The sequence below is a fragment of the Oncorhynchus keta genome, chromosome 1, assembly GCF_023373465.1.
Source record: "Oncorhynchus keta strain PuntledgeMale-10-30-2019 chromosome 1, Oket_V2, whole genome shotgun sequence".
In the NCBI taxonomy this organism is placed as follows: Eukaryota; Metazoa; Chordata; class Actinopteri; order Salmoniformes; family Salmonidae; genus Oncorhynchus; species Oncorhynchus keta.
Window position 1 is genome coordinate 56,283,110 of NC_068421.1, and position 15,055 is coordinate 56,298,164.

Here is a 15,055-nt window from a genome sequence, read left to right on the forward strand (position 1 = left end):
TTTGACCTTTTCCTTGAACGTACAGCTTTGTTTATACCTGGTGCTAACGTGTCATTTGTCCTGATCTTGTCCACATTGATTGCCCACATTTTCAGAAATATGTCTACACGTCATTAAAATGTGTTTAATATCCATCCTTTGTGTCTGCATTGTGACCAGAGTTCCAGGTCCCTCCCTATATGCAAATTATTTGACAGCTATTCTTTCAAAATAATATAGATTTGTTTTAAGACACATATTGATGCCATAATTCAATAGTGCCACCTGTCAGTGATTTTAGAAGGGATAATGATTTAAATGGTTTCACTGTCCAGAACTATCTACACTTGTAAGATATACTACCTCCGGAGGTGGTCAGAAAGATCTGATCACATTGAGTCTTTTAATTGTTTACACTGTCTGAAAATGTGGGCACTATCAGAATGTGAACAAAATCAGGACAAGGATGGATGTTGGAACCAGGTATAAACGGGGGCAATATTTTGCAATGTTCAGAAGCAATCGGGACTCAACTGAAACTGTTCTTCTGAAGATGGAAACTCTGCTGAATAACCCAGTCCTTGTAAAACCCAAGGATGTAAGACCCCACAGTGCTTTGTACACTTGGCTCATACATAGGTCTGCAGGAGAGAAGGTCTGCAGGAGAGAAGGTCTGCAGGAGAGAAGCCAACAAAGAGTTGACATAAGTGTGACAATGAAGACAAAAAACAAAGGAGAATTGGAGACTTTTACCAGCACAATATTATATGTACAAAAATATCCATTGCCACCACGATACAAACCAATTACCTCTTTGGGTGAACTCACATCAACTAGGCTTGGCATCAAACTTCAGAAAACCTTCTTGTCATAGAAGACATCTACACCCATATTAACACAAAGAAAGTGAAAAAAAAAAACACACAAAATAAAACAAACATAAAAGCACCTTGCGCAAAGGAAAAGGCCTGGTTTTTGCTAGCTTTAAAAATTGCATTCAGGGCTCGATTCAATCCATACCGATGAAGTTGAACTCTATAGCGTGATTGAAATGTAAAGGTCATTTTGCGATTGAGCCGACATATGCAGTGTTTACCATGAACACAGTCTCTGCTAACGCGGGCACGTTAACTTTACACTTCTATCGCGCAGTGGCGCTGAACCTCCGTGACTTGGAACGTAATCGAGCCCTTTACGTTGTACTTAAATCGTACCTAATCATCTACAGACAACTTTCACTCCTGGTTCATTTCCATGAACTGAACAGTTTGTTACATAGTTTTTTTTTTTAAATGGTAGAATATGAAAACAATTCTTATATGTAATACTTATAATGCCACACTTTGCTTCCAGTCAAATAGGGTAAGACAACTTCGCTCGGGTACAATTACATTTCTTAGCATGTCTATCATTGCTTTCAGGTGGAGTACCACAGAGTTGAGTAATCGACTGGCGCAGTAGGTCCTCCCCTCTGCTGCCAAGGCCAAGTCAGCCCAGTACTGACTGGCTGTAGTGCATCTAACCAGTGCCCAACGTTCAGTGCAGCTACTCCAAACAAAACGCTGGATAGTAGCTACATCTTTTCACGTCCATTTAAAACATTACACATACAATTTCCTTTTCTTGTCTTCTTCTCCTATGACAACTTGATGAAACATCAATGCCCTTTCATAGGTGACCCCTTTCTGGTGTCCACCCAATGGGGTTAAAGGTCAGGGAAGCGGCTGGGGTCCTCGTTGTACTCATTGGGGAGGGTGAAGATGGACTCCTCAAACTCGTCGTAGCGCAACTCTTGAAATGTCACCGTGGCCGTAATGGTTGGAAAGACGGGGATATCTTTGTGGAGAGACGACAAATGTAAACGTGTTATAACATCAGGGAATATAGCTGGTCAGCCAGTCAGCAGGCGTCCAACTGGATCTCTTATATTTTAGAATATGTTTCCCACTAAGCAGTATACTATACATAGTACTTACCCAGTTTGACAGGGAAACCAGGAGGGAGTTTCATTTGAACAAACTCTCTGAGTTTATTAAAGTGCTTGAAGGGTGCTATCACCTCCAGGACGTTTAATAACCTGAAAATAAACAACAAAAAAGAACAGTCTTTCGTTCTCACTCAATGAAGAATGGATTGGATGCATCACTTCATGCCAGAGAGTACAGCAGGTTACAGTCACTAGCACATTCAATTAGCGATGGGGATAATCGCGAGAAAACGAGGCCTCTGCACACCACAAAAGTGAGGGTTAACATTTTTGTTGTTGGTGTGATTACTGATCAATTCATTGATACATTTATAATTAGCAGGTGTTGTTTGTTTTAACAAACCTTTTTTATTTTTGTACTTATGTCTTGTATATTGTTTCCGTTGTGGTGTGGTTTTCATGTCAGCCCTTGGGCTTCCAACCACACCGCACACCGTTTTTTTTTAGTATTCATTTGTTTTTTATCTGTATTGTTGTCTAGCGTGTGTTTTCTTTGGTGCAAATAAATAAATGCACCGTGCCCACCAACCTCTTAAGCCCATTCATTCACACAAACGTCATCTCAGATTTCAATACATTATGAAGAAGAAAGAAAATACATTATTAAAATGTATCCCGCCTGGCAACTACTTGTGTCAGTCTAGACTTCCAAGTTCATCTGGGCGTAATAGAAGAGGATGCTTACGATTCAATGCTCAGAGGGAAGTCTTGACTCATGGCTACGGTCGCTTTGAAGTTCTTCTTGCTCTCTTTGCATACCAGGTCTCTTCCTAGATGAGGCACTCTGAAGGAGGGGAAGAGGGAGAATGCCCAGTCACAAAATGAGGTGAAATTACTTTTGACAGAAAAGAAAGGAAAGAAAGAATCCCCCTGGGGAGGAGAGCAAGGTAGAGCAAAGTAGAGCAAGGTAGAGCAAGGTAGAGCAAGGTAGAGCAAAGTAGAGCAAGGTAGAGCAAGGTAGAGCAAAGTAGAGCAAGGTAGAGCAAAGTAGAGCAAGGTAGAGCAAAGTAGAGCAAGGTAGAGCAAAGTAGAGCAAGGTAGAGCAAAGTAGAGCAAGGTAGAGCAAAGTAGAGCAAGGTAGAGCAAGGTAGAGCAAAGTAGAGCAGGGTAGAGCAGGGTAGAGAAAGGTAGAGCAAGGTAGAGCAAGGTAGAGCAAAGTAGAGCAAGGTAGAGCAAGGTAGAGCAAAGTAGAGCAAGGTAGAGCAAGGTAGAGCAAAGTAGAGCAAGGTAGAGCAAGGTAGAGCAAGGTAGAGCAAGGTAGAGCAAAGTAGAGCAAGGTAGAGCAAAGTAGAGCAAGGTAGAGCAAAGTAGAGCAGGGTAGAGCAAGGTAGAGCAAAGTAGAGCAAGGTAGAGCAAGGTAGAGCAAAGTAGAGCAAGGTAGAGCAAAGTAGAGCAAGGTAGAGCAAAGTAGAGCAAGGTAGAGCAAGGTAGAGCAAAGTAGAGCAAAGTAGAGCAAGGTAGAGCAAAGTAGAGCAAGGTAGAGCAAAGTAGGGCAAGGTAGAGCAAGGTAGAGCAAAGTAGAGCAAAGTAGAGCAAGGTAGAGCAAAGTAGACCAAGGTAGAGCAAGGTAGAGCAAAGTAGAGCAAGGTAGAGCAAGGTAGAGCAAAGTAGAGAAAGATAGAGCAAGGTAGAGCAAGGTAGAGCAAGTTAGAGCAAGGTAGAGCAAAGTAGAGCAAGGTAGAGCAAGGTCTGACTAACTGTGATCCTGAAAGTAAATAACTGATGGGAGAGAGTGAATAGATAGTGGATGATAGGGAGAATATGGCAGATCACACAATTTTGAAAATTGAAAAAACAGGAAGTAGAACAGCTCTCCACAGCTTTAATTGATGAGGTAAGAGGGAATGGCCTTAAATGGCACTATCCACCCTGTCACAACTGTACATAAGTGATCTATTAGTCTGTCCATCAATCCCCCTGGCAAGATGGCACTGCAGTGGATAGCAGCTGTCTTACGGGCTCCTGACCTATTTTGTGTGTTTTTTTTACGCTGATCATAACTTTTTTGTACATGTTTCCAGCATAATTTCCTATGACCGAAAACAGCTTCAGGGCATCAGAATGGATGAACATTCCAACTTAAACGAGATGGCACCTCTGGACATTCTGCTTCCTCCGGACCAGGAACTAATCCCCGGGACTCGAAAGCAGAAGCGGCAGCGAAAGAGAGACAGGCGAGGCGGCAACCTGACGAGAGTACATTGGCGAGCAAATAGACCACCATTGCCCTCCGTTGTATTGACGAACATGCAGTCACTCGAGAACAAACTGGAAGAGCTCCGTATCCTCTCAACGGTACCTGAAAAACTGTAATATCCTATGTTTCTCAGAGTCTTAGCTGAACAGGGGGAGGAGAGGTGTGTCTCTTTGTGAACAACAGTCGGTGCGCAATCTCCAATGTTAAGGAAGTCTCAAGTTAGAATACCTCATGATAAGCTGCAGACCATACTAATTTATCTACATTTTTCGTAGCTGTCTAGTTACCACCACAAACCAATGCTGGCACTAAGACCGCCCTGCCTTTGGAAAATCAGACTTTGACTAAACTCAGCAAAAAAAGAAATGTCCTCTCTCTGTCAACTGCGATTCTTTTCAGCAAACTTAACATGTGTTTGCATGAACAAATATTTGTATGAACATAACAAGATTCAACAACTGAGACATAAACTGAACAAGTTCCACAGACATGAGACTAACAGAAATGGAATAATGTGTCCCTGAACAAAGGGGGGGTCAAAATCAAAAGTAACAGTCAGTATCTGGTGTGGCCACCAGCTGCATTAAGTACTGCAGTGCATCTCTTCCTCATGGACTGCACCAGATTTGCCCGTTCTTGCTGTGAGATGTTACCCCACTCTTCCACCAGGGCACCTGCAAGTTCCCAGACATTTGTGGGGGGGGGCAGTGAGAGGATGTTTCTTTTTTTGCTGAGTTTATCTGTGACCAACAGATGCATATCTGTATTCCCAGTCATGTGAAACACATAGATTAGGGCACAATGCATTTATTTAAATTGACAGATTTTCTTTTCAAATCTTTGAAACTGATGCATGTTGTGTTTATATTTTTGTTCAGTGTAAAAGAGCATATTTTCCATAACCGGTAGGTAGGTAGGTAGGTAGGTAGGTAGGTAGGTAGGTAGGTAGGTAGGTAGGTAGGTAAGAAGGCAGGAAGGAAGTGAGGTCTGGGGTCTGAACATAACCTGTAGGGAATACAATATATGATCTATACCTGGCATGTAGGTTTGTCACTATACGGAGGAGGGGAATGGGCAAGGTATATGCAAATGAAATACTGTAGTATTTACGCCAGCTTTTTGTAAATGTAGTTTTTTGTGGACTGTAGAGTTTTTACGGACATTACTGTAGCATTTACTACAGTTATTTTGTGGATAATACTGTAGTATTTACTATAGTAATCTACAGTACACTACAGTTTACTACATAATTCTATAGTAAGTACTGTAGTATTCTACAGTAAACCATAGTCTTTTTTCATGTGCACTGTGACATGCTTAATAGTTGTCAGATGAAGCGGATGCTAAGATACAGGACAGTTTCGTTCCAGCACAGACTGGAATATGTTCTGGGATTCATAGGATATTATTGAGGAGTTTACCACCGTCTTCATTGATAAGTATATTGACGATGTCCTCCCCACAGTGGCCGTACGTACATACCCCAACCAGAATCCATGGATTACAGGCAACAACCCAATGAACTAAAGGCTATAGCTGCCGCTTTCAAGTAGTAGCGGGATACTAATTTAAGGGATGCTTATAAAAAACCCGCCACGACCTCTGACGAGCCATCAAACAGCCAAAGCATCAATAGAGGACTAAGATCAAATTTTACTATGCTGACGCTTGACAGATGTATCAAGGCTTGCAAACTATCACAGATTACATAGGGAAACGCAGCCGCGAGCTTCCCAGAAATGCAAACCAGACCAACTAAATTACCTCTATGCTCGCTTCAAGGCAAGCAACACTGAACCATGCATGAGAGCAACCAGACAACTATGTGATCTCACTCTCCGTAGCCGATGTAAGACCTTTAAACAGGTTATTAACATTTGCAAGGCCACAGGGCCAGACGGAATACCAGGATGCATACTCACAGCATGCCCTGACAGCTTGCAAGTTTCTTCACTGACATTTTCAACCTATCCCTGAACCGGTCTGTAATACCAACTTGCTTCAACCACCATAGTCACCGTGCCCAAGAACGGCAGTAGCACTCACATCTACTGTATAGCCATGAAATGCTTTGAAAGTCTGATCGTGGCTCATATCAACACCATCATCCCAGACCTACTCCAGTTCACATACCACTCCAAAAGAACCACATATGACGTATTGTATGAATGCTGTTAATTGACGACAGCTCATTATTCAACACCATATTCCCCTCCAAGCTCATCACCAAGCTCAGGACCCTAGGACTGAACACCTCTGCAACTGGATCCTGGACTTCCTGACGGGCTGGCCCTAGGCGGTGACTTTGGCAACAAAACATCCACAATGCTGACCATCAGCATTGTGTGCTTAGTCCCTTACTGTATTTCCTGTTCACCCATGACTGCATGGCCACGCACGACTCCAACACCATCATCAAGTTTGCTGACAACACGACGGTGGTAGGACTGATCACCGACTACGATGTGGTAGTCTATAGGGAAGAGGTCAGAGACCTGGCAGTGTGGTGCCAGGACAACAACCTTCCCTGAACGTCAGCCAGATAAAGGAGCTTATCGTGGACTACAGGAAACGGAGGGGTGAGCACGCCCCCATCTACATCGATAGGGCTGGCTGTAGTGGAGTGGGTTGAGAGCTTCAAGTTCCTCGGTGTCCACATCACTAAGGAATTAACATGATCTACGCACACCCACACAGTTGTGAAGAGGGGATGTGCCTCTTCCCCCTCAGGAGGCTGAAAAGATTTGGCATAGGCCTCAGATTCTCAAAACTTTTCACAGCTTGGTACGGCAACTACAAGGCACCTGATCGCAAGGCGCCACAGAGGGTGGTGAGTACGGCCCAGTACATCACTGGGGCTGAGCTCCCTGCCATCCAGGACCTCTATACCAGGCTGTGTCAGAGGAAGGCCCAAAACATTTTCACAGACTCCAGCCACCCAAGCCATAGACTGTTATTCCTGCTACCGCACGGCAAGCAGTGCTACTTACACTGACAACCCAACTCACACATACACACACACACACACACACACTGTATACGCCCACACACACATAACACGAGCACACATGCATACTGACGCCACACACACACACACACACACACACACACACACACACACACACACACACACACACACACACACACACACACACACACACACACACACACACACACACACACACACACACACACACACACACTCTTTCACAGTCACCACATACGCTGCTGCTGCTGCTGCTGTCTTATCTATTCTGTTACCTAGTCACTTTACCACTACCTATATGTACATAGGTACCTCAATTACCTCATAATATATCTTCCTTGTTCACATGCATTGACTCCCGATTCGCCAGTCTCTAATTAACTATGCCCGCTTCTTAAGTAGGTGTCTTCTTCATTTGTTTGTACAGCACAGACGAAGGCATAAGGACTCCTCCGTTCCTTGTTTTTATTCTAGCCTGAGCGCTAACCCTCATACCGGCTTTCCCCCTCTCCCTGTCTATACCCATGTTGTTTTGACTCTTTATTGTTATTCACTGTGTATTTATTCCCTGTGTCACTATATCACATTTGTAACTCTGCACTGTTGAACCTTTACGTGTGCATTTCACTGTTTGTCTACACCTGTTGTTTACACGAAGCGTGTGACAAATAACATTGGATTTGATTCGATTTATGTAGACATTTGAGACTAACAATGAGGAAGAGGGCACTCGTGAAAGGAAGCGTGTAAGAAGTGTACTTGTGAGAAGGTGATATGGGTCACACTTACTTTCCGTTTTCTGCGTTGATGTATTCCTCCCAGGAGATATTGTTGGGTGAAGGGGCAGTTAATGACTGTCGCCTCACAGGCTAAAGAGAGAGTGGACAAACACATGAGTGGCAAGAACAGACACCTGGCAATAGAGTTCTACACCGAGCAAAGTCCGACATCAAACTGAGCACAGAGTACACAAATCTCATAAACAAAGTCACAAGAAAAACAAAAACACATTCAGATATAACAGACAGCACACTAAAAGCATAAAAATCCCAAGCTAATCACTTCAATATAGATTCTTTTTAATGAGCTTCTCAAAGTGGCTTTATTTTTTTTGCTGAGTTGTTTGTAAGATTTTGCCTACAGTTGTGGCCAAAAGTTTTGAGAATGACACAAATATTAATTTCCACAAAGTTTTCTGCTTCAGTGTCTTTAGATATTTTTGTCAGATGTTACTATGGAATACTGAAGTATAATTACAAGCATTTCATAAGTGTCAAAGGATTTTATTGACAATTACATGAAGTTGATGCAAAGAGTCAATATTTCTCCATCATGCTGGAAAAGACATTGTTTGTCCCCAAACTGTTCCTGGATGGTTGGGAGAAGTTGCCTGTGAAGCCCTTTTTTTTGCAAAGCAATGATGACGGCCAGTGTTTCCTTGCAGGTAACCATGGTTGACAGAGGAAGAACAATGATTCCAAGCACCACCCTCCTTTTGAAGCTTCCAGTTTGTTACTCAAACTCAATCAGCATGACAGAGTGATCTCCAGCCTTGTCCTCGTCAACACTCACACCTGTGTTAACGAGAGAATCACTGACATGATGTCAGCTGGTCCTTTTGTGGCAAAGAGGGACTTTGCAATTAATCTGATCATGCTTCATAACATTCTGGAGTATATGCAAATTGCCATCATACAAACTTAGGCAGCAGACTTTGTGAAAATTAATATTTGTGTCATTCTCAAAACTTTTGGCCACAACGACTGTATATCCACCTGAGGTGAATGAAATGTAGGATGCACAACCGCGTTTGGGTCACAAGAGGGCCCAAATACATCAGTAATGCTGAGAGCGCGATTGACCCCATAAACAACACAGTGCCAGTGGTAAAACCAACTTGATGATTTTACAGCTGCACACAAACTGCATGAATGAAAAGGGGTCATTTCAATAAAGCACAGACTCAGTCGTTAATTATCGACACCTCGTTACCAGCACCTTGACCTTAGGTTATCATCTCTCTGGACATCAAAGTAGCAACGGCCACCGAAATTGTTAAAAGGTTTTAATAAACGCAACAGTCAGACAATGGACAAAGATCCTCCAAACGTTTTGAATTTGTATAATCCATCAGATATTGACTGAGTTATAGCACATAAAACATTTTACTGGCACGGACAAATAACAAATGGAATTCAGGGACTTTGGTGGGATCTATTGAAACATTCATATTTTTTTCTCTTAGAATACACTCATATATACATTTTCTTACTGTATCAGCAAATCATTTTTATTCTCTGTTAAAAGAAAGAAAATGACATGTCCCTCATTTGCATAATCATACCAGGTGTGTTTGTATATATGCATACATTAACATAAAGGGGAGGAACAGAGCTGCAACCACCAAATACTTTCTCTGTCTACCCTACCTGCACTAACCTGCTCTGTCGACCCTACCTGCACTCACCAGGGCTGTCTACCCTACCTGCACTCACCACCTGTACTCACCAGGGCTGTCTACCTACCCTACCCTACCCTGCTCTGTCGACCCTACCTGCACTCCAGGGCTGTCTACCCTACCTGTACTCACCACCAGGGCTGTCTACCCTACCTGCACTCACCAGGGCTGTATACCCTACCTGTACTCACCAGGGCTGTCTATCCTACCTGTACTCACCAGGGCTGTCTACCCTACCTGCACTCACCAGGTTCTGTATACCCTACCTGTACTCACCAGGGCTCATCCTACCTGCACTAACCTACTCTGTCTACCCTACCTGCACTCACCTGTTCTGTCTACCCTACCTGCACTCACCAGGGCACTCACCTGCTCACCAGGGCTGTCTACCCTACCTGTACTCACCAGGGCTGTCTACCCTACCTGCACTCACCTGTTCTGTCTCACCAGCTGTCTACCCTACCTGCACTCACCTGTTCTGTCTACCCTACCTGTACTCACCCGCTCTGTCTACCCTACCTGCACTCACCTGCTCTGTCTACCCTACCTGTACTCACCAGGGCTGTCTACCCTGCCTGCACTCACCAGCTCTCTACCCTACCTGCACTCACCTGCTCTGTCTACCCTACCTGCACTCACCTGCTCTGTCTACCCTACCTGTACTCACCAGGGCTGTCTACCCTACCTGCACTCACCTGTTCTGTCTACCCTACCTGCACTCACCTGTTCTGTCTACCCTACCTGCACTCACCTGTTCTGTCTACCCTACCTGCACTCACCTGTTCTGTCTACCCTACCTGCACTCACCTGTTCTGTCTACCCTACCTGCACTCACCTGTTCTGTCTACCCTACCTGCACTCACAGGGCTCTACCCTCTGCACTCACCAGGGTTGTATACCCTACCTGCACTCACCTGTTCTGTCTACCCTACCTGCACTCACCAGGGCTGTCTACCCTACCTGTACTCACCAGGGCTGTCTACCCTACCTGTACTCACCAGGGCTGTCTACCCTACCTGTACTCACCAGGGCTGTCTACCCTACCTGCACTCACCAGGGCTGTCTACCCTACCTGCACTCACCAGGGCTGTCTACCCTACCTGCACTCACCTGTTCTGTCTACCCTACCTGTACTCACCAGGGCTGTCTACCCTACCTGCACTCACCTGTTCTGTCTACCCTACCTGTACTCACCAGGGCTGTCTACCCTACCTGCACTCACCTGTTCTGTCTACCCTACCTGCACTCACCTGTTCTGTCTACCCTACCTGCACTCACCTGTTCTGTCTACCCTACCTGCACTCACCAGGGCTGTCTACCCTACCTGCACTCACCAGGGCTGCATTCTGTAAGTTTTTACGTTCTGTAACGTTGAATTGAACGGTGGGTTGGTTGTGGGTTGGAAAACGCTGTCAGCATGGCCACTTCCCTTTAAAAACGTCACTCATTGCTTCAAGCAAGAGTATGAACGAGTCACAGGAGTCAAATGAAAGCAATCAATCCAGCCAGATTTATTAAGTGACAAGTGGATTTTGCGCGTTGCTAGCGACTGACCCACCACACAAGCTTACTACCTCACATTGGCCAGGACAACTGGCTACTCAACAGTAGGCTACTGCCAATACTGAAGACTTGGCAAAATTGAGAATACCAACCGACGCATGTACACAAATACGCACAAAAACACAAGCACACCCACACCAATACTGAACTCTCTCTAACTGACCCGTCACTATGAATGGCTGTGTTTTCTGAAATGTGGATTGAGAAGCATCCACTATAATGTACTGTGGGATCCTGTGTTTTACATTACAGCCAGTACCATATATATATGATTAAATATTATCTGATGTTGGCTGTGTGAAGTATCTGCATTTGTGCACTTGAGCATAATCATGAGCGTAAACAACTGCTTGCTACATCTACTTGCCTGTTTGTGTGTGTGTGTGACAAGAACTGAGTAACATGGTGTGACCTGCGTGTTGCAAAACTGTAGATAACAGCCCAGCAGATGCTTTGTCCTTGTGTTTGTATGTAACAATATTGAGCACATGGTGTGACTTGCTGTATCTTACAAAGTTGTGATAGGGAGGGGTGGTCATCAAGAGGTTTAACTGAGATGGAAAAATACTGAACAACACAATAGCAGGAACTGAGCAACTGTTACAACTAGGCTGCGATACCAGAACAGTAAGAATCTATACATCGACAGAGGGAGAACTCCAAGAAGCGCCAAGAGGCGGGGACCCGCCTGAGCGCCTGCAATAGGCTGGGCAAGTTTAAACCACGCCCAGCCTCTACTGTGATAGGCCAACAGACGGGTTGGAACTATGTCCATCACAGTATAAGAACACTGTTTACATACATCTCGTCAGTTCTCTGTTCTGCCCTGCGTGGCATTACAGTGAGCCCGTATATATACGAAAGTTGCATTTGCCATTTATTACTGAGCTAATAAAAAACACATAGTATACAATCGGTGACTCATTGTTATATTTATCCTGATACCAGATTCGAATTTACGCAACTCTAACAGTACCAGACGGAACTGGCACCACGTGATACCGTCAGTACCTCATCATTCAAACGTTCCCTTTACTTCAAACTGGACGATGTTATTATCCCTATGTGACCCTGAGCGGTGGTGGATCACAGTGTTTTGATGCATTTGCCGCCGCCGCTGTTGTTGTGACGGGGGGGCAGAGTACACACAGCCTCTAGCCAGTGATCTCCTGGTATGCCAGTCCGTCTGTCGGCCAGTGCCACCCGTCGCTCCGTGGCACCGGGGGTTTTAGCCTTCATCCACCCAATCAATAGTACAGAGCCCTGCTTTAAACCCCCTGCTATCTGTGTCCCCAGGCGCCGCGCCCGGACCGCTCTGCTATGCCACCGCCGCCGGGAGTAAACAGAGGGGGACGTCAGTGCTGGGACGAACTTGGAATGTTGTTTTTCCCCTCAACCTACTTCTGCGAAACAGTTTACACTGAGCAGGGAAGCACTTGTACAAACATGGATGGATGGATGCACAGTGGACTGTGTAAGCAGTTTTTCCCGTTCAATACTGTGCTGACCTGACCTTGACCTATATGCTCACAGGTTTTAATACCGGTTAAATGCACAGTAAAAAATAAACTTTGGGCAACAGATGAAAAATGCTTAAAAGCATTTACCGTCACAGTACAAGGACAACAATACCACAAGAAGTAAATACCATAGGACACATCGACAACACAAAACCCAGTTCCTGACAGGACAGGACTAACGAAAACAACAGAGCCGTTAAAGAGCATTGTGAGGCAGTCACTTCCCTGTGTGGCAGCTTTATGCACAGTGCATAGACAGGGGCTCCCAAAGCAAACTCTCGAACGAGCTCGAGGCCGAAAGAGAGGGAAAGCACTGTTACTGTGTAAAGTTCAGCTGTGAGCTTCCATCACTAGAGGGGGGTGTTGTGCCTGGTATATATGCGCAAAGGTGGAGGAAAGGGGTAGGAATGCCACAGACGAGGATCAGGAGGGCGGTTTTCATTCCGACAGACGGTGTATGTCCATATAAAACTACAAAGAAACCCAAGAGGGGTGTGGAGTCCAATTGAAGTATTTCCAAATAAACCATGCAGACGTGTTTCACATCAAAAGAGCCCGATGCTAAGGGGACAAATATGACGCTCTCGTGGTCCATGTAGCATTGACATGTTTTGGTAGGAGTGACTGGAGGTGAGAGGAGATCCCATAGGATGGTGATAGGAGAGTGGCAAGCATTGAGGTCAGAGGGCGTACCCCAAGGGTCTAGCAGGAGAGGAGAGTTTCCGGACTGGACTCGCACTTAGGCTGCAGGTACAAGCAAACAGTATCTTCACTTAACACATAGCAGCCAGCTCACAACCGCAACAGGTGACATCATACCAGTAGGCCCCAGCAGAACGTTCTGGATATGAAAATATGGTTAAGAGTTGGGTGCATGTTTACATTGTGGCCAATGCTCAGCCCAGTCAAAACTGTTCGCTGCTCTGGCCCCCAATGGTGGAACAAACTCCCTCACGACGCCAGGACAGCGGAGTCAATCACCACCTTCCGGAAAACACCTGAAACCCCACCTCTTCAAGGAATACCTAGGATAGGGTAAGTAAGGGTAAGTAATCCTTCTCACCCCCCCGCCCAAAAGATTTAGATGCAAGTGGCCGTTCCACTGGATGTCATAAGGTGTATGCACCAATTTGTAAGTCGCTCTGGATAAGAGCTCTAAATGACTTAAATGTAAATGTAAATATTCCTGTCCTCTGCAGCCAGAGGACCTCAACAGTAGAGCTCACCTCGTAGCTCTGCTCAATGATGTTCCCTCCTTTGCTCAGGCTCTCCATGATGGCCTTGTTTCTTAGGATGTCCTCCTCGCTCAGGTGCTCCCGACGTTTCCGTGACTCCAGCACCAGCCCGTTCACCGAGTAGAAATCCGCCAGGAAATTTCCCACGCGCTCCTGGAGCCACAAAGGACAAGAAAATAAAACTTCTGAGTCACCAATTTCCCTTCAATACACCTCAAAGGACCGAGACAGACAGCAATACCCCCCCCCACACACATGAACTCTCCCCTCGGGTGAACACTTTGTGGCTCTCCCAGGAGGCTTATCAAGCACAACCACTATGTTTTGGTTACTTGTTGCCCCTGAACTTTGGGTGGAGAGATACGACGCGGTCAATGTGAGAAGGACATGGGCGTCCTGTACTGCATGGAATAACAAGGCCGTACTGTAGATCAGCAAAGGTCACATTTAGAGACGGAGAGGTAGTATTCGACAAAAGAGACGTATAAAAACCAACCGTTTTGTCCTCTCGGAACAGCCAGCCGGTCTGGGCTCTGGAGAAGGTGATGGACTTGGTGGAGAGAGTGGCAGAGTAAACATCGCTGCTCATTAGGATGTCCACCTCTTCCTCGGTCTCCATCTCTGACTCCTGCAACACAGGGAACACAGCCCTCTGACACACACACACACACACTTCACAGACACCGGGGATCATTTTGAAAGGCAAAATAGGAGACATCGAGCGTCACTAGCTCGACTTCTGCAAGCAGAAATGCACAACGGTATGTTTGCGTGCGCGCGCGTGCGTATTTGTGCATCTGCGAGCGTGGGTGTATGCGCAAGTGTGTTTGTGTGTGCATGTGTCTCACCTCGTGGTGTATCCGCTGGTACACCTTCTGTTCATTGTCCAGCACCGCAAAGGACTCAGAGGGGATGGCGTCGCCATTAAATATGAAACTAAGGTCACCACGCTGGCACTTCATATCTGTGAAGTCTATTAGGGTGGTGTCCAGTCTATGACCAATCAGAAAGAAAGGGAAGGAGGGATATAATTTAAATTCAAACCACTTCATGGGCCAACATAATGTCAATAGCATCAGCAACAGCACATTAAAACAGCACATATTGCCTCTAGTTCATTTCTACACTAA

At 45.3% G+C, this 15,055-nt stretch overlaps 1 protein-coding gene across 3 annotated transcripts in view; it reads right to left on the bottom strand.

Moving 5' to 3' along the window:
- Positions 1-713: 713 nt before the first annotated feature.
- Positions 714-15,055, bottom strand: part of LOC118388619 (ankyrin repeat domain-containing protein 13C-like) — an 84,968-nt gene continuing 70,626 nt past the window's right edge. For all 3 annotated transcript variants that reach the window (XM_052528553.1, XM_052528552.1, XM_052528554.1), the window contains 7 exons: positions 14,774-14,918; positions 14,422-14,553; positions 13,917-14,078; positions 7,939-8,018; positions 2,652-2,750; positions 1,956-2,056; positions 714-1,815 (listed from right to left, as the gene is read on the bottom strand). In XM_052528553.1, the coding sequence (XP_052384513.1) occupies positions 1,685-1,815; positions 1,956-2,056; positions 2,652-2,750; positions 7,939-8,018; positions 13,917-14,078; positions 14,422-14,553; positions 14,774-14,918 (850 nt within the window). In that variant the 3' untranslated portion in view covers positions 714-1,684. The remainder of the gene's footprint in view (positions 1,816-1,955; positions 2,057-2,651; positions 2,751-7,938; positions 8,019-13,916; positions 14,079-14,421; positions 14,554-14,773; positions 14,919-15,055) is intronic.